Source organism: Ananas comosus, unplaced genomic scaffold, assembly GCF_001540865.1.
Source record: "Ananas comosus cultivar F153 unplaced genomic scaffold, ASM154086v1, whole genome shotgun sequence".
In the NCBI taxonomy this organism is placed as follows: domain Eukaryota; kingdom Viridiplantae; phylum Streptophyta; class Magnoliopsida; order Poales; family Bromeliaceae; genus Ananas; species Ananas comosus.
This window is the reverse complement of record NW_017893569.1, coordinates 35,006-55,983: the sequence shown is the minus strand read 5'-3', so window position 1 is coordinate 55,983 and position 20,978 is coordinate 35,006. Positions and strand designations below refer to the sequence as shown.

At 36.3% G+C, this 20,978-nt stretch overlaps 1 protein-coding gene across 3 annotated transcripts; it reads right to left on the bottom strand.

Moving 5' to 3' along the window:
* Positions 1 to 3,708: 3,708 nt before the first annotated feature.
* Positions 3,709 to 18,668, bottom strand: LOC109706337 (T-complex protein 1 subunit alpha). 3 transcript variants are annotated; one of them, XM_020227124.1, is made up of 17 exons: positions 18,596 to 18,668; positions 16,488 to 16,552; positions 14,969 to 15,058; positions 14,779 to 14,865; positions 14,534 to 14,593; positions 14,319 to 14,369; positions 14,098 to 14,193; positions 10,159 to 10,224; positions 9,165 to 9,382; positions 8,480 to 8,576; positions 7,282 to 7,368; positions 6,633 to 6,767; positions 6,422 to 6,526; positions 5,529 to 5,657; positions 5,338 to 5,441; positions 4,170 to 4,260; positions 3,709 to 4,039 (listed from the first exon to the last, which is right to left on the bottom strand). In XM_020227124.1, exons 1-17 carry the CDS (start codon positions 18,666 to 18,668, stop codon positions 3,956 to 3,958), a joined length of 1,638 nt encoding a protein of 545 aa, XP_020082713.1. In that variant the 3' UTR covers positions 3,709 to 3,955. The 3 variants fall into 3 exon arrangements, with proteins under 3 accessions (XP_020082713.1, XP_020082712.1, XP_020082714.1); XM_020227123.1 differs by lacking the exon at positions 18,596 to 18,668 and adding an exon at positions 16,670 to 17,363; XM_020227125.1 differs by lacking the exons at positions 16,488 to 16,552; positions 18,596 to 18,668 and adding an exon at positions 18,420 to 18,476.
* Positions 18,669 to 20,978: the final 2,310 nt, after the last annotated feature.

Here is a 20,978-nt window from a genome sequence, read left to right as displayed (position 1 = left end):
TATATATGAGTCCGGCTACTATGCTATCGGTAGCACGGAGCGCTCCGTGCTACCAAGTTGTTTTCGATGATGCGGCTTTCAAATCGACGATCGGCTCCGTTAGACTTGATCTACACTATTGAAAGTATTTGGAAACTAAATTTCAAATTTTTTCGACATCATTTGACTAGTGATCAAAAGATCTCAAAATTGACAATTTTAATGGCCAATGTGGTGTGTTTGTCAGTTTAACGGTGTAAAATAATCCAAATGCGATGAAAATTTTATAGAAAATTCTTTCCACTATTTAGAGTAAGATCAGTATATCTGATCTTGAATTTAAATCTTTTATCATTATTTTTCATGAGATTTTTATTTTCAGCCGTTCAATTTTAGACTACTTGTTTGATAGGTAAATGATATCGAAAAATTATGAAATTTAGTTTCTAAATACTTTCAATAGTACAGATCAAGTCTAACGGAGCCGATCGTCGATTTGGAAGCCGCATCATCGAAAACAATTTGGTAGCACGGAGCGCTCCGTGCTACCGATAGTATAGTAGCCTAGTTCTATATATATAGGTTTAGATTCTAGCCTTTTATATTTCACTTTTTCCCCGCTTGTGTTTATGTACATACTTTCTGTAGAAGCCACCAATCCTCTTAAGTATCACTCGACGACATTTTTTATAATTATATTTTTAACAGCGTCATCTTACTCTCGTTAGCATTCTAGATAATCTCACATGTTAATAATTTTATGATATTCTGGGTGATCCAATTGATAAGAGTGACCTCAAATATTTCTTATATTACATATATAGTATATATAATACTATCATATATATTACTAGCGCATACTGCGAATTAAAGCAGGCGTAGAAGAGAGAATGGGTTTAGCAACCAAGTTGCATCCCATATCCTATGTCTTCTCCCTGTCACTCAGTATTAGAATTGTACCAATATTCCCACCATAATATTTTACAATAGTTCTCATACACCTCTGCTATCTTCTAGTTTACATTCGGAGCAAAAAAAAAAAAAACAAAAAAAACGCAGAAAAGAGAAGAAAAGATATGTTTATTGAGGGCAGGAGCGGTTTAAGATTGATTTCTGTATTAGTTTAATTCTTACATATGCAATAGCGGCTGCCACGTGTAACTGGAATTCGATTCAGATGGCCGACTATATAGATCCCCCGGTACAGCGGCCGCAGCACAGTGAATATGAAAACTTGGGTAGTGAGAGTTGGCTCAGCGGCCGGCCGCAGGTCGGCGGCGTGCCAGTGCTTTTCGCCGCGGTCGATCAGGAGCGAGGTGGAAGCTAAGGCTGCTTGCATGGAAGGAACGCGAACTCCAAAGCTAATAACAAGTCTGAAATCATCGTTCAACTAATAAGTTTCATACGCCTTTTACCTTGTCTTCTTTTTTCTTTTTTTTTTTTTTTCTTCTTTTCTTTTTCCTTACCCTGCTTTTATCGTTATCCTATACCTACTCAAAACCACCACCAGTTCTTCATCCCACATAAGTGAAATAATAAATGTGTATGTATAATATATATATTAACTATATATAGAGAGAGAGAGAGCAGAGAGAGAGAAGAGAGAGAGGGCTGGTATGCTTATGGCAGCACGGACCCCTCTGTCTTCTCTTTGTTTTCGATGTTCGGTCGACTTTCGAATCGACGATCGGCCGCGTTAGAGTTGATCTAGATATTTGAAGTGCTAGAAAAACATAAATTTTGCGATTTTTCTGATATATTTTGCATAGTGATCGAAGGGAGCTCAAAATCAACAATTTAACGGCCGCGGTCGAGCCGGCTTGTGCATAGTTAAACTGTGTAACAAATGATCGCAATCACATGAAATTTTGATAGAAATTCTTTATAGCCACTATAAAACAAGATTCAATAACTTTGATCTAAAATTAATATCATATCATCCTATATTTTTGTGAGATTTTTAATTTCAGCCGGTTGATTTGGGCCCCACCTATATATATATATATATTAGAGAGAGAGAGAAGAGAGCGAGTAGAGAGGAGAGAGAGAGCGAGTTGAGCTAGAATACTATCAGTAGTAAACGAGCCGTTTTACTACCGATTTGTTTTCGATGATAGAGCTTCCAAATTGACAATCGGCTCCGTTAAATATGATCTAAACCATTTAAACTATTTAGAAATCAAATTTCACGCACTTTCGATATTGTTCTTTCATCCATCAAGTGAACAGAAAAATAAATGGCTGAAAATGAATACTCTTTAAAAAATGATGATAGGAGTCTTGTAATAAAGATTAAGAGTATAGATCTTGTTTTAAATAGTTTAAAGAATTTTCTAACAAAAATTCTTTAGATTTGGATATCTTTACGCCGTTAAACGAGAAAACGCCTCTTATCGACTATTAAAATTACAAATTTTGCAACCCTTTGATCATTAGGTAAATGATGTCGAAAAGATTTGAAATTTTATTTCTAAACACTTCAAGTGGTATAGATCATGTTCAATGGAGCCGATCGTCAATTTGGAAGTTCTATCATTGAAAACAAATCGGTAGTAAAACGGCTCGTTTACTACCGATAGTACTCTAGCTCAACTCTCTCTCTCTCTATATATAGTATAGCTGATACTGATCCAGGAAGTAAAATTTCCTTTATGATTGCAGAAAAATAACTAACTGTAAAACAATTGTTTCTTTAGAGATAACTACTCTGAAAAGCTACTCAGAAAGTAAAATGTAATATCTTGGGAGTTTGATTCATAGGATTCTTCACTGTTATGGTTTAGTAGAGGAATGAAGTGAACGGGTGAAGAATACATTACACGTAGGAGTCCATGTACTATCCATACTGAAAGAAACATTCATAAGAAAAACATATTTCCAACTAAAAGAGCACTTGTACCGGGCGCAATGTAATGCGGAAACTTTGGTGGGGTTGTCCCTAATTGCAAAATCTAAACTCCTCAGGCTGAGAAAGAAAGAGGCAGCTATCAATGAATGGGAGCGGCAGCAGATCACGAAAGCCAAGCAGGACATGAAAGAACTCGAGGTATTTGTGATAACAAAGAGGTGAAAAATGCGCCAAATTTATCTGAACAACGGACCATTTTGATACATAACCTTTGTATTCATCTGTTTCGAATCATTTAGAATCTTGTTGGTAGGAAATTTGGGTGATACAACCAATGTTTTGATCAAATCCACTAGAGCAAACGAATTGAATAACCAACTGTTCTTCTTCTCTTTTTCTTTTTCCTTTTCTTTTTTCTCTTTTTTTTTTTTTTTTTTTTTTTGACATCACTAGATGAAATTAGAGAAGAGACGAACGATGGCAATGGAGGAGATGCAATGGAGGATAATGATCGCGCACGAGAAGGCGACAAAGAAGGTGGTGGAGGAACAGGCAACAGCAGCTATGAAGATATCCAATGCTGACCACACATTTGAGGATATTTGGAACAACAAAAAACTACCCTGGAGATTATTCTTCCTTTGTTCTTCTATGTATGTATAGATGAATAGATTAAAAAATAGGCAGAATATACAAGGTTCCTCCTTTCACGGTAAACGTTTTAGCCCATTTTACAGTAGGAGCAGCCGAAAAATCAACACTCTTTTCAAGCAAAAATATCTTGATTCTTTTATCTTTATAGCGACACAGAACTCAAGATGGAGCCATTTTTCAAGCAAAAATGTCTCCAGTGGATTAAAGAACTCCTACAGAACAATAGCTAAATAATAGAAATTCCAAATCAGGCACTATAAAATCATGGGAAATTAGACGGACTCGGAAAGATTCTACCGCAACAGAATAATTAGAACCAATTCAACTATAAAATCTTGGAAAATTAGATAAGACTCGGAAAGATTCTACCACAACAGAACAATGAGAACCAGTTCATACACACGAGGGAATTACAAAAGTGCTATCGAGAACCACAAAACTGTAACTGTTTTAATTTAAGTTCAGCACGAACCTCTAATCCTCCCCATTCTCGTCTTCCTTGGCAAGCTTAATCATATCGTCAATCCTCAGAATTGTTATGGCTGCCTCGGTAGCAAACTGCACTCAAAACATAATAATATAATTTAACGTGGAAAGATAATGTTTCTATAATGTAACCGCATTATCTGAAAGTATTTGCATTATAAGTTGTGAAGGCAGGGGGCAAAAAAAAAAAAAAAAGACCCACCTGAATGATCTTCACTTTACTCATTGCCGGTTCAATAACTCCAGCTTCAAGATTGTTCCGGATTGTTCCCTTCAAGAGGTCGAGACCCATGCTGCAATATAGTACAAACACAGTATTAATGATATTTGCAAAGAAGCACAATGATGAGAATGTAATAACTAATAAGATTGTCTCGTAAAATTACCAGAAACCTCAACACTTTCCCAATCCAAATAGTGACAGTTTGCAAATTTTTCTCATTTATATAGATGCGAACCTTGTAGATCGTATATCCAATGTGAACCGAATAATTATGTACTCTATACTAGAGTTTTACATTAACAGCAAAGTTAGTCGTCAGGTTGTGAGGGTAGATATAGTGGAACATTTTTCTTAATTTTGCTTTATTCTCTGGGTTTGTCAAATGATATGTAAGAAAACGAAAGAAACAGAAAAAATGTGGAGTATTAAACACCATGTCAATATATAATATAATCAATCAATATATCAATATCAATAGAATATATCTAAAACAGGAGAATTTCAAGTTATTTGGATCAAATAACTATAGAATTTATCTCTATTTTAAAAAATAGATTTCGGCTATAAATATACAATTCCTGACTAAATTTCAGCTATGATTATATAAATACTAAAAATATGAATATAATTTCACATAGAAAAATGACAGCTTTCTTCACCAATCAGGGTGTGTTTCTCTTTTTCTTTTCTAATTCTCTTCCAAATAAATTATAAATTCTCCTGCGTTTTTCTATGCATATATTTTTTTTGTTTTTCTTTGATTATCTTTTTCACAATCATCTTTTTTCAGCTACATATTATTTAAAATATTTTTTCTCACTTTTTTCTACTTTTCAATCATTATTGATTGGCAAGGAATAATTTATTTTCTTAGTTTTTTCAACTGTATATATATAAAATAATAAATTTATTATAAAAAGTGCCCATGCATTGCACAGGAACAAATGTAGTATCAGCAAAGATAATGATGGATAAATATAGCAATCTGAATGAATACATATCACTTATTAAATCATTAATACTTCCCAAATTTAAATTGCAATGAATTTTCCTGGACAATCAAAGCTCAAAAAATATGGAAGGCAAAACAGAAAGGATTTGCTAAAATCAGCTGAGACAGTTGGGTTTAGAATTCTTCTAACAATACCTTGAAAGGTGCTGTTTATCGGCCTTTGTTTGGGAAGCATGATGATAAGCCCGGAGCATCGCAACCAACTCAGTAGCATCTTTTGCAGCATTAACAGCAAGTACCTGAGACCAGTCCAGGCTTTAAATTAAAACACTGTTTAAAGAGCCAAAATTTCAACTTCACAAGAAATTATATTGCCAAATTCAAACCTTAGGTATTATTAGAAGAGCCTCAGCAAACTCCGCAATCGCCAACTGCTCTCTCGAACCCAAAGTTGTAGCCAGATACTCCAAGTACACAGAAAGTGCAGCCTCCACTGCTCCACCGCCAGCTACCACCTGCACCACATTATTAAGAGTGGTAGAAATAAAGTAGGGTTTGAATTTAGATATGTTTCCTTTTATTAATTTTTCGTGTTACTTTTCATTATTTTTCATTAAATTCTAGAAGGTTATAAGCACTTAGAATGGGCTTCATTTATTACTGGTATTGTTGGTTTGTTGAAAAAATCTTCCCTTCTTTCAAATAAAACGAAGTTACTATAGTATATTTATTTTCTGTTCTAAGGTAGAAGCCACAAATTGAGAGTTCACAAAAAGCCGAAAATACCAAGATAAGAGGTTCACCGGCAAAACAACTTTTGATTGGGAAACAATATACCGTCCTGCCTAACACTTTGGTTATATAAAAAAAATCCCAACACGGACTTGTGGGAGATAAACCCATAGCAAGTTAACCGCTGGGATCTACAATTCCATGGGTGATGGTAGAATAGCCCCATCGCCATGGCTAATCTTTTTTCTGAACTAATTGACATCCCTCACCAAACGACATGGGGATAACAAGAAGAACTAATCCTGAATAGGGATATATATCACTATCCAGGGGTTAGAAATCCCTCAGCCAAAAACTGCCCAAGTTTTTCCAATTTAAGGGATTCGAAGAAGAACAGAAACAAGAAACGTTAGATGATGCCGAACAGACCTTATTTTGACCTTTTTCTCAGAGCATAGAAAGAAAAGGTTTAGCTCAGCTAAAAATAAGCATGTAATAACAAAATAAGCATGTCCTAACAAAATAAGAGTTACTTTGCATGGTATACCGTATTGGATTCGAGAGTTCGCTTAACAATACAAATTGCATCGTGTAAGGAGCGATCTATCTCATCAAGCATGTAGTCATTTGCACCTCTTAGTATCAAAGAAACCTGCAGTTGGAAATGTCAAAATTAAACAATAACGAGAATTAGGGTTTCAACAATTCTCACCAGAAGAGGAAACAGCTTTATTAACTAGCAAGAAACAAGAACCAACCGCGCTAGTGTTTTTTGTGCCCTTCACCAAAATCACATCATCATCAGCAATTTTTTCCTCCACAACTTCATCTGCATATCCGAGAAATGATGGGTCAAACGTTTCTTCACCTTCCATGTCAGCGAAAGTTGTCACCTGCAGAATGAATCAATGAGTTACCAAAGAAAAGAGAGCTATTACATAAATATACCCCTGCAAAATCATCTATTTACTATCAAAACAAAAGAGAACTATCAAAAGGGTCTATTGGTCACTAGTTTCCTTTCAGTCAACCCCCCCCCCCCCCCGCCCAAAATAAAAAAAAAAAACAAAGAGGTTGAGCAATGAAAAATGGATCGTTAAATAGAAAGGAATGCACCCAATATCTATTCGACTCTGAGAAGGATTAAAGAAGCGAAAGTGGCTGCCGAAATGTATACCTCTTTGCTTCTTTATTGACTTATAATAATATGCAGTTATCATAAGTTATGAATACACAAAAGAAACAAGGAAAAAAGTAAATATCAACCAAAATTGAAATGGATAATGTTGTCTTAAAATATTAGAATAATCAAAGCCTAAAAGTTGGTTTGGGGACCTATCAAATTGTTGTCAGAAATTAGGGTTTAGGATTCAGGATTTATCTTCTGGTGATGGATATTAAACATACCACAGTTGCGCCAGAGGCCTTCGCAACATGACGCAAATCCTCCTTGCGGACACGCCTTACTGCGATTGCACCCGCCCCTACAAAGTACTGCAATCAAAATCAATACAAAGAGTTGGAGTAAGTTTCACCAAACTATCCATATATTCTAAATAAGTATCTTCGCAAAAGATGCAACAACTGAAGAAATCTGCAATAAAGTTGTGTACTAAGTAAGAGGCCGTAAGTTAAAAGACTAACTAATAGCACATTTATAGATTCAGAATCTCACACGAGGTATGGCTGTTGAGTAGAAATTATCGAAAGGGAGAAAGGCAGACCAAAGAAAGAAAAATAACTACAACATAAAACCGCGAATCTTATGGTTTTACTAATACTAGAATTATCCAAAAGAATTTCTTTTGACCTTAATCACTGGTAGTTCAAATTGCCAATTTTAAAAGTTTGGTCTTCCAAAGTTGAGAAAACATCCTATTTAGTACATCAATTTTTGCCTCTTCTTGTAAGCTGTAATAAATCAATTAAAGACACTCCTTACAGTCAATCAGAATTAGGCCTTTGGGGGGAAGAAATTACCTGGTAGCATAATTTAAGGTATTTGGTATTGTTTTGGGTGATAAGAATGACATATAAAATGATCGACAAATGGCTCAACAAAAACTGCCTGTCCAACGAAGCTTTGATTGGAAACAGGTCTGTTACAGCCATTAGTGTCAGGTTCACAGGGGAAATTTACTGTTTGAGTATCACATAACTCCCACAATATACCAAATTTCTAGCAAAGCGTCAAACATAAGTACGAGAATGAGTGACAACATGTGAAAGCAGTTGCACTGGACGGTCCACAGCAATGAAACACTAGGGGCTTTTAAACATATTCCTTCTGAAATAAACTATTTACAAATTTAACCACGTTAAGTCTGAGCTTTCATATATACCACTAGAGAGTTCAGTTTCTTGCAACATGCCCTTCCTTTGGTCAAGTTCCGGAGTTACCAAATTCATTTTCCTTTACTTTCTCTCTTTGCGCTTGCATGGTCAATAGGGGTAAATATAGAGTTTCGAAGGCATGCATTTACGTGACATAAGTAGCGAGGAATGATAAATGTCAATACACCAAAATACTGTAAACCAAGACATGCAACTTCAAATATAACAGGAAAAAAACTGCAGAAAATGAATCCGACTAATAGTAACATGCCTTTAGCGCCATGTCATCAATTCCCTTGGTTGTTAATACAACGTTAGCTCCAGCTTTCAAAAGTTTCTCAATTCGCTCTTTTGTTATATCAGCTTCTCTGCAAGAAGGGAAAAGTTCTACTCACTTATAGGGGGCAGGAAGTTTAAAAGCAATGGAAAAGTTTTGTTGAAATATAGCAAAAGGTTAGACCCAAAAGTTCCAATGGCCGCATGTAGAATAACACTTGGTAAACACATCAGATAATTCGAAATATCTTCTATAGAAACGCTCTTTCACACAATGGATGTCAACAAAATTAAAACAATGAAAAAGAGAAAAGTGAAATAGATGTATTAGCCAAATTGCAATACCCAAAAGGTTGTTGCATCTACTGGCTTCTTGAAACAAAGCTTAAATTAGGTTCTAGTTAAAACGAAGTAAAGAGCTTTCGCTAGCAGTTCTACTTTGGATGAAAGAGACAACAAAGTTAAATTGCATATCAAAAATACCATGTTCCAAAGGCTGAAGATGACATTATAAACTAGAAAGTTGGCACAGATAATAATTAGAAAATGCAAGTTTCGCTATTAAGCAAATAGAAAAGTAGATATTAATCATTCTGTAGACATGTTGAGAAGAGGATCAACAAAGCAGCTCTCTAAAGACGAATAATTATCACAAGGAATTGAAATGCATAATGACTTACCGTTGACGGATCTTTTCAAGTTCCCTAGGATCAGTGACTAAGACTTGGACGCCCATTTGCATTTTCGTCTTCTGAAGATTAAAATCAAGACAAGCAATTCTTGCAGGAGAAACTCTAGTAGGCATTCCCTGAGCTGCACGGCCGGTGTTTAATGCATATCCGTTCAGCAAGTAGCTATCTTTAGCACTTTTTCCATGAGCTTTCAATATATTAATGCCCTATGCAAAAAAAAAGATTCAAGAGATTACAAACAGGCGAAGTGAGGATAGAGCTTTGTCCAGGTAAAAGAATGTCATAACAATGAAACAAGCTATCGGGTTCCTCATTTGCCAATAGTTCCTCGGAAGAAAACCTATGATCTTTTTCCCACTTGTACAAGATACAAAGGGGAAAAGAGAAGCATAAATGTCATGAAATTTCAAGATAGGCAGGGAATCGATAAAGATCCGATTAACCTGGTGGAGCTTTTGCAACGACAGTGTACAGCAGAGCTGAACGAAGAAGCATTTGCAACTTTTTAATTAAAATCTTCCAAATAGTCTCTTCCTGCTATAGATGCAGAGGCTTCTAAATGGAACAACTTTTTGGCCTCAAGCTCATTTCAACTGTCGGCCACAGCAAAAGCTCTAGAATTTAAGTTTGCTAAGAGCCTAGCTGCTACTCCTTAGAGCAGAAAACTATTCCCAAAGGTAGGTCAAAAAGGCCCTCAGTTCATTTTAGGCCAGAAAATCCAAAGTCCATAAATAGACAACAATTGTTTAAAAGCTCCAAAACTTATCAACAAAAAATAAAGTGCATAACTACAAAAATACTTGTTTCAAGTTATGTGGAAGAATTTCTGAAATTATACCAGCAAAGCAAAGACTAAGAGGGGCGTCAAAAATCACCTCAACTTATATTTGTCAAATTACTGTGCCCATAAGAAGTTTTTAAGCTGTACTGTATTCATATCAACAAACAGATTCAGAACTTACAATAGATCATCGAAACTAACCTTGATGGGATATTTGACTTCCCCCTTTGCAGTTGTAGTCTTCACACCTTGAACTGCATCTACAACCTGACATAACAGTCAAGTCATCTAATAGATCAAAATTATTTGGCACAATTTAAAGCAGCTGAAACAAAAAAAAAAAAAAAAAACATAAGAATATAAAGCTTCACAGAAATAACACTAGATGGAGTGAAATTTTCCCATGGAAATCCTGTTAGAGAATAATTCACATGTTATCATCCAAGTAATCCAATGCATCATATACAGCTTAACTTAATACTCATTTTAATCATATAAGTTTAAATCTTTGAACGTCAATTGACTATGTGAGACAAGCATCCAAATGATATCAAAGCTTATGTTCAGATGCAAACATAGGAATTCTTGAATTCTAAGCAAAGCCAATTTTACAGCTTCAATGTGATATTGGACTTTAAACCTGAGACAAGGATTGCAGTGCCATGCCACTAGCATGACACCGCAACACTGGCATGTTGGCATGCATTGGCTCTGGTTTTTGTAATATTTTTTTAAGAAAAATTAGTTTTGTAGAGAGTTTAATATCTCTAACGGATATAAAAACATTTTATGTATTATATCTTACACAACTTAATAAGAATGAAGTCGTAAACATCATACAACTAGAAAATTCATTCTATATATATTATGAAAGTACATGCATGAAACCAAAACCAAAGTCATAATTGGATAAGAAATTATAGGAAAACACTACCATGTGAAAATCTTCATCTTTCACTAAAAGCTGGTCTTATTATACAATGGAGCTTACTAATTGCTCCAAATGTTAGTAGATTTACAAGTTCTGTATATTTTAAGTGTGAAAAAACTTTTGTAAAATTTTAAATCAAAAAAACTCAAAAAGATCTCAAAAATGTAAAAAAATAAAAAATCATTCGATTGATATGATGTCGACACAACCCATGCCATGTGCCAAAACGGCCTTAGCACGGTGGCACGGACGGCAAGAGCAATCTTTGGTAGGACCTAAGCATATTCCACTCACGAGTTTGGACCAGAACCCAAACATGGAGTCGTTTTACTCAATATGATGCTTTTTTAGACTTTCGGGTCAAGTCTCCATTGTCAAACATGAAGTCAACCTTTATTACATCAGTAGCTTGCATTCATGTAGAAATCCAGTCAACTCGGAGTTAAACTCAATTCTAACAAATAATAAGTCCTTCTGTGTAGAATTCCAAAAATAGTCCGACTGATAAATCTTTAGAAAAACCAAATAATGGAAGAATAGACTACAATGAATACGAAGATCATAAAAGATTATCAAACAACTATCCTAGTTCCATAACCTTAAGAATTCACAGATCAGATCTTATTATCCTGATAAGGCCCAGTAAGCTACAGATGACATGGCTGGATTTCAACAGTCAAAAGATACAAGGAATATATGATTAGGGCCACACTACAAGCAATGAGTCTTACTAAGCTCCTACTTGATCATAATAAACATATCATACTAAGAAGTACTTTTCTTATATCATTTCGATAAATATGAGTAACATTATTTATTTATTTCAAAAGGGAATATTCTTTAGGCTCCAAACTGCTGACAGAGAGAATCTTAAGAATTATAAGACAGAATAAATGTTAGCGAACTATTACTTTCTTTCAAGAGCCTGCTTTATGAGAACTTAATATTTCATCACCTCAGCATATAGTGGAACAGTAATTAGTTGAGTATATTGACAATTACCACCCCGGACAAGATATTTACCCATGTAAAATACAACTACAAAAAGAAAAATGGTGACTATGCAAAGCAAGCATTTTCTCTTCACATTCTTGACTTCTTACTTCGTTTTGTGGATCTCCGGCTAACCCACGCACATTCTACGTTCCTCAAATAAAACAAGTTTTACATTTGTCTATTGATTAACCAAATGATGCTTATGCCTTGTGTTTGTGGCTGATGGCTGCTTTTGTCATCATCTATGTTAATATATGAATGGTGAGTTTTTTGGCCACGTGGCTGAGGGAGGGAACCTAAGGGGGGAGCGGGAGTGGAGCTGGGTTGGACCAGCTTTTTTTTTCTTTTTTTTTTCTACTGCTCACTAATTAGAACTAAAAAAATTAGATTTGTTTTCTAAAATTCAATCCAATTCTCCTCTCTTTTGTGATAAAAAATTAAAATATATAAAATTTTTACACATAATTTTTAAATAGTGTAGATTATTATATGTATTAAACATAAATTTTAATTTTATAATATTGATCGCTTAGATATAAATTGTATAATAAATAATAAAAAAGTGATTGATAGAGTTTAAGTTAAAATCTATTTTAATAAATTTAGTTGCGAAAATCACGTGAAGTATATTAACTAATCTGTAAGCTAAACGACGGATTTAAATTTTAAAGTTAATGCATCATTTACTCATTCAAATTTAACATGTAGAAAGATTGGATAGTAAAAAACAAAATTTTGAAAGGTTGGATAGTTAATTCAAAATGGTTTATAGTTCTAAAAAGTTCTACACGTTTTTTCTTTGAATTTCATATCAAACTTCAATGCCATATTTATAGTTTGATGAGCGATCAAGTTTATATTTTAAATTTTTTGGAATATCGAAAATATGATTGACTGACTTTTAATTTTAACAATTAGACATTCTAAAATTTATTAGATAGTTTAACATATCGTATAGAGCTTTGTCTTTGTCTGAAATAGAATTAAAATATAAAAAAGATACATTACGCTTTTGGCTCCAAACTATAAAAACGTGACACTTTAGTCCTTGAATTTTATTGCGCTACATTTTCTTGCTCAAACTATGAGGCACGTGATGCTTTAGTCCTCAAACTTTAATTACTAGCAATTTCTGACTCTTAACTATAAGGCATATGATATTTTAATCCTCAAAATTTACTGCTATTATAAATAGAAATTTAGTATTCTTATAGTTTTTCTCTTATTCTTTTTTTATTCTTCTTATATTCTTATCTTATGCTTTTACTGTAGCTGCTGTTGTTTCTTCTTAAGTTTTTTTATTTGTATTCTTTTTAACTCTTTGACTTTTTTATTATTATTTTTTACTTTTATTTATTAGTTTTTTCTACGGAATCGACCCGCGGCAACACGCGGGTATCTTCACTAGTTTCTCATGAAAACAAAGATGATTGTCTTTGATTTTCAATTACTCTTCACTTCCAAGGAAATTGAAGAAAAGCACTACGATGTCAATCCGATCTGCATATGAACATGGTTTCGTCACAGACGGGATTTGATATGCCATGCTTATCTTAAGACATTCGTTACTTATTATGGTGTATCAAACCTGCACACCTAATCTTTAAGGGCAGATAAATCTATCAAAAAAACACTGCACTACAAACATCAAAATGAAGAGAAAGGCGATTTATTGCATAGCTTAGGAAGGCCTGGAAGCTCAAAAGCATGACAAGTTTTATAGCATTATGTTTGTTTAAAGTGGGTTCAGCAGCAAGGTCGGGTGGAAATAATAATTAGAAAAATTGTATCCAGATTCCAGAGCAATGTTCAAGGGTTTAAAATTCAAAAAAAACAACCAGACCTAGTCGCTGAAGTGGGTCAAAACACAACCAAACAGTTGAAGGCCTCTAACCATGGTTCTGAATATTAAGTACAGTACATACAAATCAGGTTTGACCCAAGTTGATTTGCGTGCCAACCAATCATTTGCAGCCTTAAATCTAACAAAACCAACAGATAAGATAATCACAATCCATGATTCAACAAAAAAAAAAAAAGATAACTTAAAAAAAAATCCAGCTACAACAACAAGTTGTCAGAAATTGCACTTTTTTGATATAGCCTACTAGAACCATAGAACTCATAGGCTTGTGTATCCATCAAGAAAACCAAATACTGACACAATTGAAAGTAGCCCTCCAAATGACATGAAACAATCACATGAACCTTACCAAATTTGCAAAGAAATCACTGTCAGCAGCAATCAACTTTGATGACATGCTTGTCTTCGCACAGTTTACAAGGGAATCTTTGCCAAGCTTTTCAACCTGAATAGTGACAAATCAAAGTTCTTCGTCAACCAAGTCAGAGCTTTGATAGGCTTATTCTTTGTAGTAGAGAAGTATAATGAGAGGTAACAGCATAATATTAATATCAACAAAAAGAGTTATACCTTAACAGCTAGTTTCTCTTCAACATATTTGCAGGCTTCCCGCATCGCAAGCTGATCAATGAAGAACATATATGTACATAAAAATTATAAATGGAAAACCAAAACACATTCTGGATGTCACCTCCAATTTTTACGTAAGTGTATAAGCAAGGATATATAAAAAGATGAAAAATTCGAGAATTGCAAGTTATAACACAATGAAGCATGAAGTTTACCCGATAGCCACTAATAATAGATGTTGGGTGGATTTTATTCCTCACAAGCTCATTCCCTCTCTGCAGTTAACCAATAAATAAATAAAATTAAATTAAAAGAAAAAAAGATAGCTACAAGGCACCTCCTCAAAAAAGTGTACAGCATTTGAAAGAAGACTTTGATGTAACTACATAATAACTCAAGAAAAATGACAAAATAGCTACCATCCCAAAATGACAAACTAGGTGTACTCCAGATATATCACCTGAAGTAACTCTGCAGCCACAATAACCACAGATGTTGTGCCATCTCCAACCTCCCGATCTTGAAGCTCAGCCAGCTCAACAAGAACCTATATTCTCAATGTAGGTACAAGTAATAGAGTCTGATTACACTATAAGAGAGTTGTATGTCTAAAGAAGCAAAACAACTACATTAGGTATAGTAGCTATCACCTTGGCAGCTGGATGCTCAACTTCAAGCATCTTGAGTATTGTTGCACCGTCATTGGTAATTGTCACATCACCAATGTCATCGACTAGCATCTAGATCATTTAAGTTAAAGCTATTAGTTTCTCACATGTAAATCTGCCTTCACATACATGGTTCAGCTAGAATATGACCGCTAATTGCATTCATATTAATTTACTACAAGGAAACTAAGTGGAGATTCTTAACATTTTTTTTAGAAATAATGGTCGTATACAACGAGAGCCTAAAGAGAAGAATTCATAGATAAAAACAGACCATTAAAACAGCAAGAGTGGGCATAATTTTCATTTCCCATATAACCAAATTCAGAACTCAGAAGAGAATTTAATTTAAATTCAGTAAGAGCCTCCTTTAGAAATGATAATAACACTTTTGTTTCAATGTTAACAAACATGGATAAGGATTGTGCAAAACCTTGTACCAAAAAAAAAAAAGAGCAAAATCAGTCCCAGCATATTGAACAGCTAAGCTAATGAACATCAGATAAACAAAAGGAGGTACGTTTTATTCGGGCTAAAGCATAGGTTCCCCACAATAAATAGGATAACTCAGTCCCTCATATACTCATATGGACTCTAGTCTAGAAAGGTCGCTTTGTTGCCACATCAGCCTATTTAAATCGATCAACAGATATACTCTAAGATGTCCGACAGATCTTGACTATAGAAGCATTTATACCAAATGTAACAAAAGTGCAAGGAAAACACTACATGATAATGGAGACTAGAGTTTTGGCATCCGCATGCATCATCCTTGAGGCCTTTCTATCAACTCGATGGATACGGGCACCAGCAAATCACTCAAATTTGTACGTTTGCCACTCTAAAATGGGCAAACACATATAACGCATTAGCAAGTCAGGAATCTCAGTTGAGTTTGACTGAAGATTATGATTACACCAAACAAATTATGCACTACCATATTTAAAAATTTTAAAAAAACAACCATTCCTCAACTTCATACATTTTGCAGATCCGAAAGCCGTACTAAGCACATCCAACCTAGTTGTTCCCACTCATTACAAGTTCCCAAATATCGCTATATAGGTAACTTATATTGACTAGTTGAGGGAAACTACAAAACCAGATGGGAACTAAACCCTATTACGCATTCTCTGTACCACGTTAAGTGCAATTTTTCGGCATCCTAATAACTTGTTTGGCCTGACTGGAGCTTCTACAGAAGCACTATCAAGTGAAGCTACTTGAAAAGACCCAAACAGCTTTTTCATCAACATACTCCCCAGTTGCTTTCTGCTGCAACAGAAACACGGAAGCTCTGAATCCAGGCTTCTTCTTTCGGGGTTTAAAAGGTTATTTCTCTTCGCCAAACACTTAACAACTGCTTTTTCAGATTTAAACTGAGCTTTTTTTTTTTTGTTTGAAGCCAAGCGACACAGGCCCTAAAAACACCAATATTTACAAAGCACGATCTAAATCAAATAATTTGAAGTAAAAAATAAAAATCTTTTCCTTCTTATACCTTGTCGAGACCGACGGGTCCCAGCGACGACTTCACGATGTTGGCGACAGCTTGGCACGCCATCACTACAACACACCAAAAACAATCAAAACAAGAGAGAAAGCGCAAATAAAGGGTTAATCTATGAGAGATCCCAGGAATTCTGAGTGACCGGAGAGGGTCTGGGAGAAGCGGTCGCGTACCGTTCTGGGTGCGGACGTCCTGGCCGGAATGGCGCTCCCCGAGGATGTCCGGCGACTGGGCCGTGATCGCCATCACCGGAGCTTGTTTCGAAGGTGGGGAGGGGAGAAACCCTAGATTTACTACTCGAAAAGAGGGAGTCGAGGGGAAAAGGGGGGAGGCGGGAGAGAGGGGAGAGGGGAGAGGGGGAGCCTATAAAACCAGATGGGAACTAACCTAGTAAACTGTGGCACATAAAACCAGATGGGAACTAACCTACTTTTATTGGCTAGTGTAACGACCTGAAGCAGTACTAGTAGTAGTAGTAGTAACAGAGGAGGTAAGTATAACAACCGGGGAGAAGAAGAGAAGCAATAGTAGTAGTTAGTAGAAGAAAAGTAGTAAAAATCGCAACTTTACTAGTTAAAATGGAGAATAAAAGTGGCAGCAGCAGGTTGGTGAAGGAGCGAGCTCGGCAGGGTGAACCGGCGGGAAGGGCGCTCAGGCGAAACTCCGGCGGACGACGAGGAAGGACGGCGCTGCGGGCGCGGGCGCGAGCGCGAGAAGCCGACCCAGACCCACAGCGTCTTCTGGGAGACTTGGCGGCCGGCTCACGCCGCCATCAGCATGCCCCGCTTGAGGTCGACGCCGGCGTCGCAGGCGGGGGCGGCGGCGGTGGAGAAGATGGGAGGAACGCGAAAGGAGAAGGAGGTTTCGACAGGATCTAAGGATTTGGGGAAGATGGAAGCCTTGCGGGTCGGATTGGCAGATCTCCGGAGCGGAGGCTTAAGGCGAACCCACTATCCGCAGGATGATGGATAGTGCGGAGAAGGCGGACCCGCGACCCGTTCGTCCGCTTACCCGCTTATCATGCAATTTCGGACCGAGCAAGCCAGCGAAGGCCCAGTCCGCGAGCGAATTCCAGCCCAGCCAGCCGAATTCCCATTTTTACCTCTTTTGCAGTTTAGCCCCCCATTGGATAGTTTACTTTAATTTCAGTACTAAGTTGTAGAGAGTATATATACAAGAATGTAATTACAACAGGATTATGAATGAAATGAATTAGTCTATTTTCTCCCCCCTCCAAACCCTTCTTCTTCTCCACTATTTCTCTCCCAATTTCTTATCCCACTCTCCTCTATCTCTATCTCTATCTCTAATCTCTATCCCTAATTCTCTATCTCTATCTCTATCTATTTTCTCTTCTCTCCTCTCTATCCCAATTCTTTACCTGAGTTTTACCAGAATTGCGACGGCAACGCTAGTAGTAATCCCCCTCATCCCCGTCGCCGACCTCGCCTCAGCGAATCCTCATCACAGGCAGGTTGCGACGGGTTAGGGATATTATAGCTAGTTGAGGGAAACTATAAAACCAGATGGGAACTAACCTATTGCACATTCTCTATACCACTTTAAGTGCAATTTTACGGCATCCTAATAACTTGTTTGGCCTGACTGGAGCTTCTACAGAAGCACTATTAAGTGAAGCTACTTGGAAAGGCCCAAGTAGCTTTTTCATCAACATACTCCCCAGTTGCTTTCTGCTGCAACAGAAACCCAGAAGCTCTTAATCCAGGCTTCTTCTTTCGGGGTTTAAAAGGTCATTTCTCCTTGCCAAACACTTAGCTACTGCTTTTTCAGATTTAAAATGAGCTTCTTTTTTTTTTTTTTTTGAAGCCAAGCGACACAGGCCCTAAAAACACCAATCTTTGCAAAGCACGATCTAAATCAAATAATTGGAAGTAAAAAAGAAAAATCTTTTCCTTCTTATACCTTGTCGAGACCGACGGGTCCCAGCGACGACTTCACGATGTTGGCGACAGCTCGGCACGCCATCACTACAACACACAATCAAAACAAGAGAGAGAGCGCAAAATGAAGGGTTAATCTATGAGAGATCCGACGAATTTGGAGTGATCGGAGAGGATATGGGACAAGCGCTCGCATACCGTTCTGGGTGCGGACGTCTTGGCCGGAATGGCGCTCCCCGAGGATGTCCGGCGACTGGGCCATGATCGCCATTATCAGAGCTTGTTTCGAAGGTGGGGAGGGGAGAAACCCTAGATTTACTACTCCTTTCGGGAAAAGAGGGAGTCGAGGGGAAAAGGGAGGAGGCTGGCATTTGGAGATGCTAGGGGAGAGGCAGGCTGACGAGCTAGTGTAGCTAGCATTCCGACCAGTGTGCCATTGATAGGCTCGCAGCTCCCCCCGCTTCCCTTCCGTCCGTGCTTGGGGTTTTGCGGTTTTTGTGGGAGAAACGAGGAGGGGAGATTTGTGAACTTTTTTGGGCCAGGTTGGGCTGGGCTGGGCTAGGCTGGCACATCAACCAAAAAGAGCTAACATCTACACCATCTAGGCTGTGTTGAGGTGTTATTTTTGGGCGGTTTGAAGCAGTGTTTTTCTTTTTCTCAATTGATGTAGTTTTCTCTTTGTTTTTGCATCCAACATGTTTGCGGTTCAGTCAACATGTAAGATTTATCCGTGGGAATTATCAACGCATGACATGTGTATGTAGGAAGTTTTAGCCATATATATTTAAAATATATTAGGGTGTGTTTGGTTCCACATAAAACTGTGGAAAAAAAATTTCGGTGGAAAAAATGTTTTACGTCGTTTATGTTTGGTTTGTAGAAAAAGAAAAGTAGTTTTCCACGATGGTTGTTTGGTTGAAAGGAAAAAAAAAGTTATAAATAAAAATTATTATATTTTTTTTTTTTCATTTTACATTTTTTTATATTATTAATATATAATTTTAATAATATTATATATATTAGTCCATTCATATTTTACATCTATTCTTATAAATAACATTACTTTTAAAAATATATTATGCAATATTTCGTAAATGATTATATTAGTATATAATGGTATCTCACTCGTAATATCTATAAAAATAAATTACTGCGCGATATAAATATTATATAATCATTAATTTAAATAAAATATTATTTTTTATATTTTAACATATAATATTATTTATATATAATATTATATATTAGTTACATAAAAGGAAGATGGGGGAGAGAAGTCCACCGCACGCCCAGTGACTTTCAAAAATATTTTTCTAGAACTGATATTACAGGAATAGTCAAGTATGGGCATAAGCAATAATAGGTTTGGTGAATTAAGTTGTTCCGGGGTATAAGAAAAATTCATGTAGGTCGTTTTTATATAGGAAAAGTGGAGGTGTTGGTGGGGATAACGAGAACTACTATTCTCAGGCGCTGGTAAAAAATTTGCGTTTGGGTATAAAGGGGGGATAAGGGCCTATCCCTATCCCTATCCCCTAACCAAACACTGCCAGAGAGTTCGAAGTGGCGAATGAAGCTCGCAGGGTTGGGGTTTTACGGTTTTTGTGGGAGAAACGAGCAGGGGAGATCGGGTATAGATTTGTGAACTTTTTTGGGCCGGGTTGGGCTGGGCTGGGATGGTACATCAACCAAAAAGAGCTAATATCTGTACCATCTAGGCTGTGTTGAGATGTTATTTTTGGTCGGCTTAAACTTTGAAGCGGTGTTTTTATTTTTCTCAATTGATGTAGTTTTCTCTTTGTTTTCGCATCCAATGTGTTTGCCGTTCAAGTCAAATCTTAATTTAAAGATGAAATTCCTACAAAATCAATGACTAGTGCTACTAGGGACATTCTAGTTTAATTCCCTACTATATATAAATGTCAACTGGCCATATTCAGGGCGAATTTTTAAAAATTCGAACCCACCTGACTCCAAACTTGAAATCCGAATTCGAACCAAACCCGAACCCAATAGATTTTCAATATCCATATCCAAACCCAAATCCGACAAACATTTCAAAACCCGAACCCAAACTCAAATCCGAAACAATTATTTCTATTTTCAATATTTCAAAATATATTACATTAAATTTAAAATTTTAAAATACAAATTCGAATATAACATCAAATGTTATTATACATATTACATATAATAAAAAAATAAATTTGGGTTTGGTTCGGGTTCAGGTTCGGGTTGGATTCGATCAAAATTGATATCTGAAATGTCGATGGTTATGGATACTCGAAATTTTACCGGAACCGGAATTTAAACGGAGCGAGTTTATTAAATGCTAAACGGATATGGATATGGATATTAAAAATAAAAATTCGATGGATATAGATTGGGATATCAATTTTGACCGAATCCAACCCGAATCTGAACCCGAACCGAACCCAAATTTATTTTTTATTAGCTCCTTTGGCAGAAGTTGTAATCAGAGCTCTCACCTAGGGGTGGAAATGAGCCGAGCTCGAGCGAGCTTATCTCAGCTCAAGCTTGGCTTGAAATTAATTTCGAGCCTAAATTTAGGCTCAAGCTT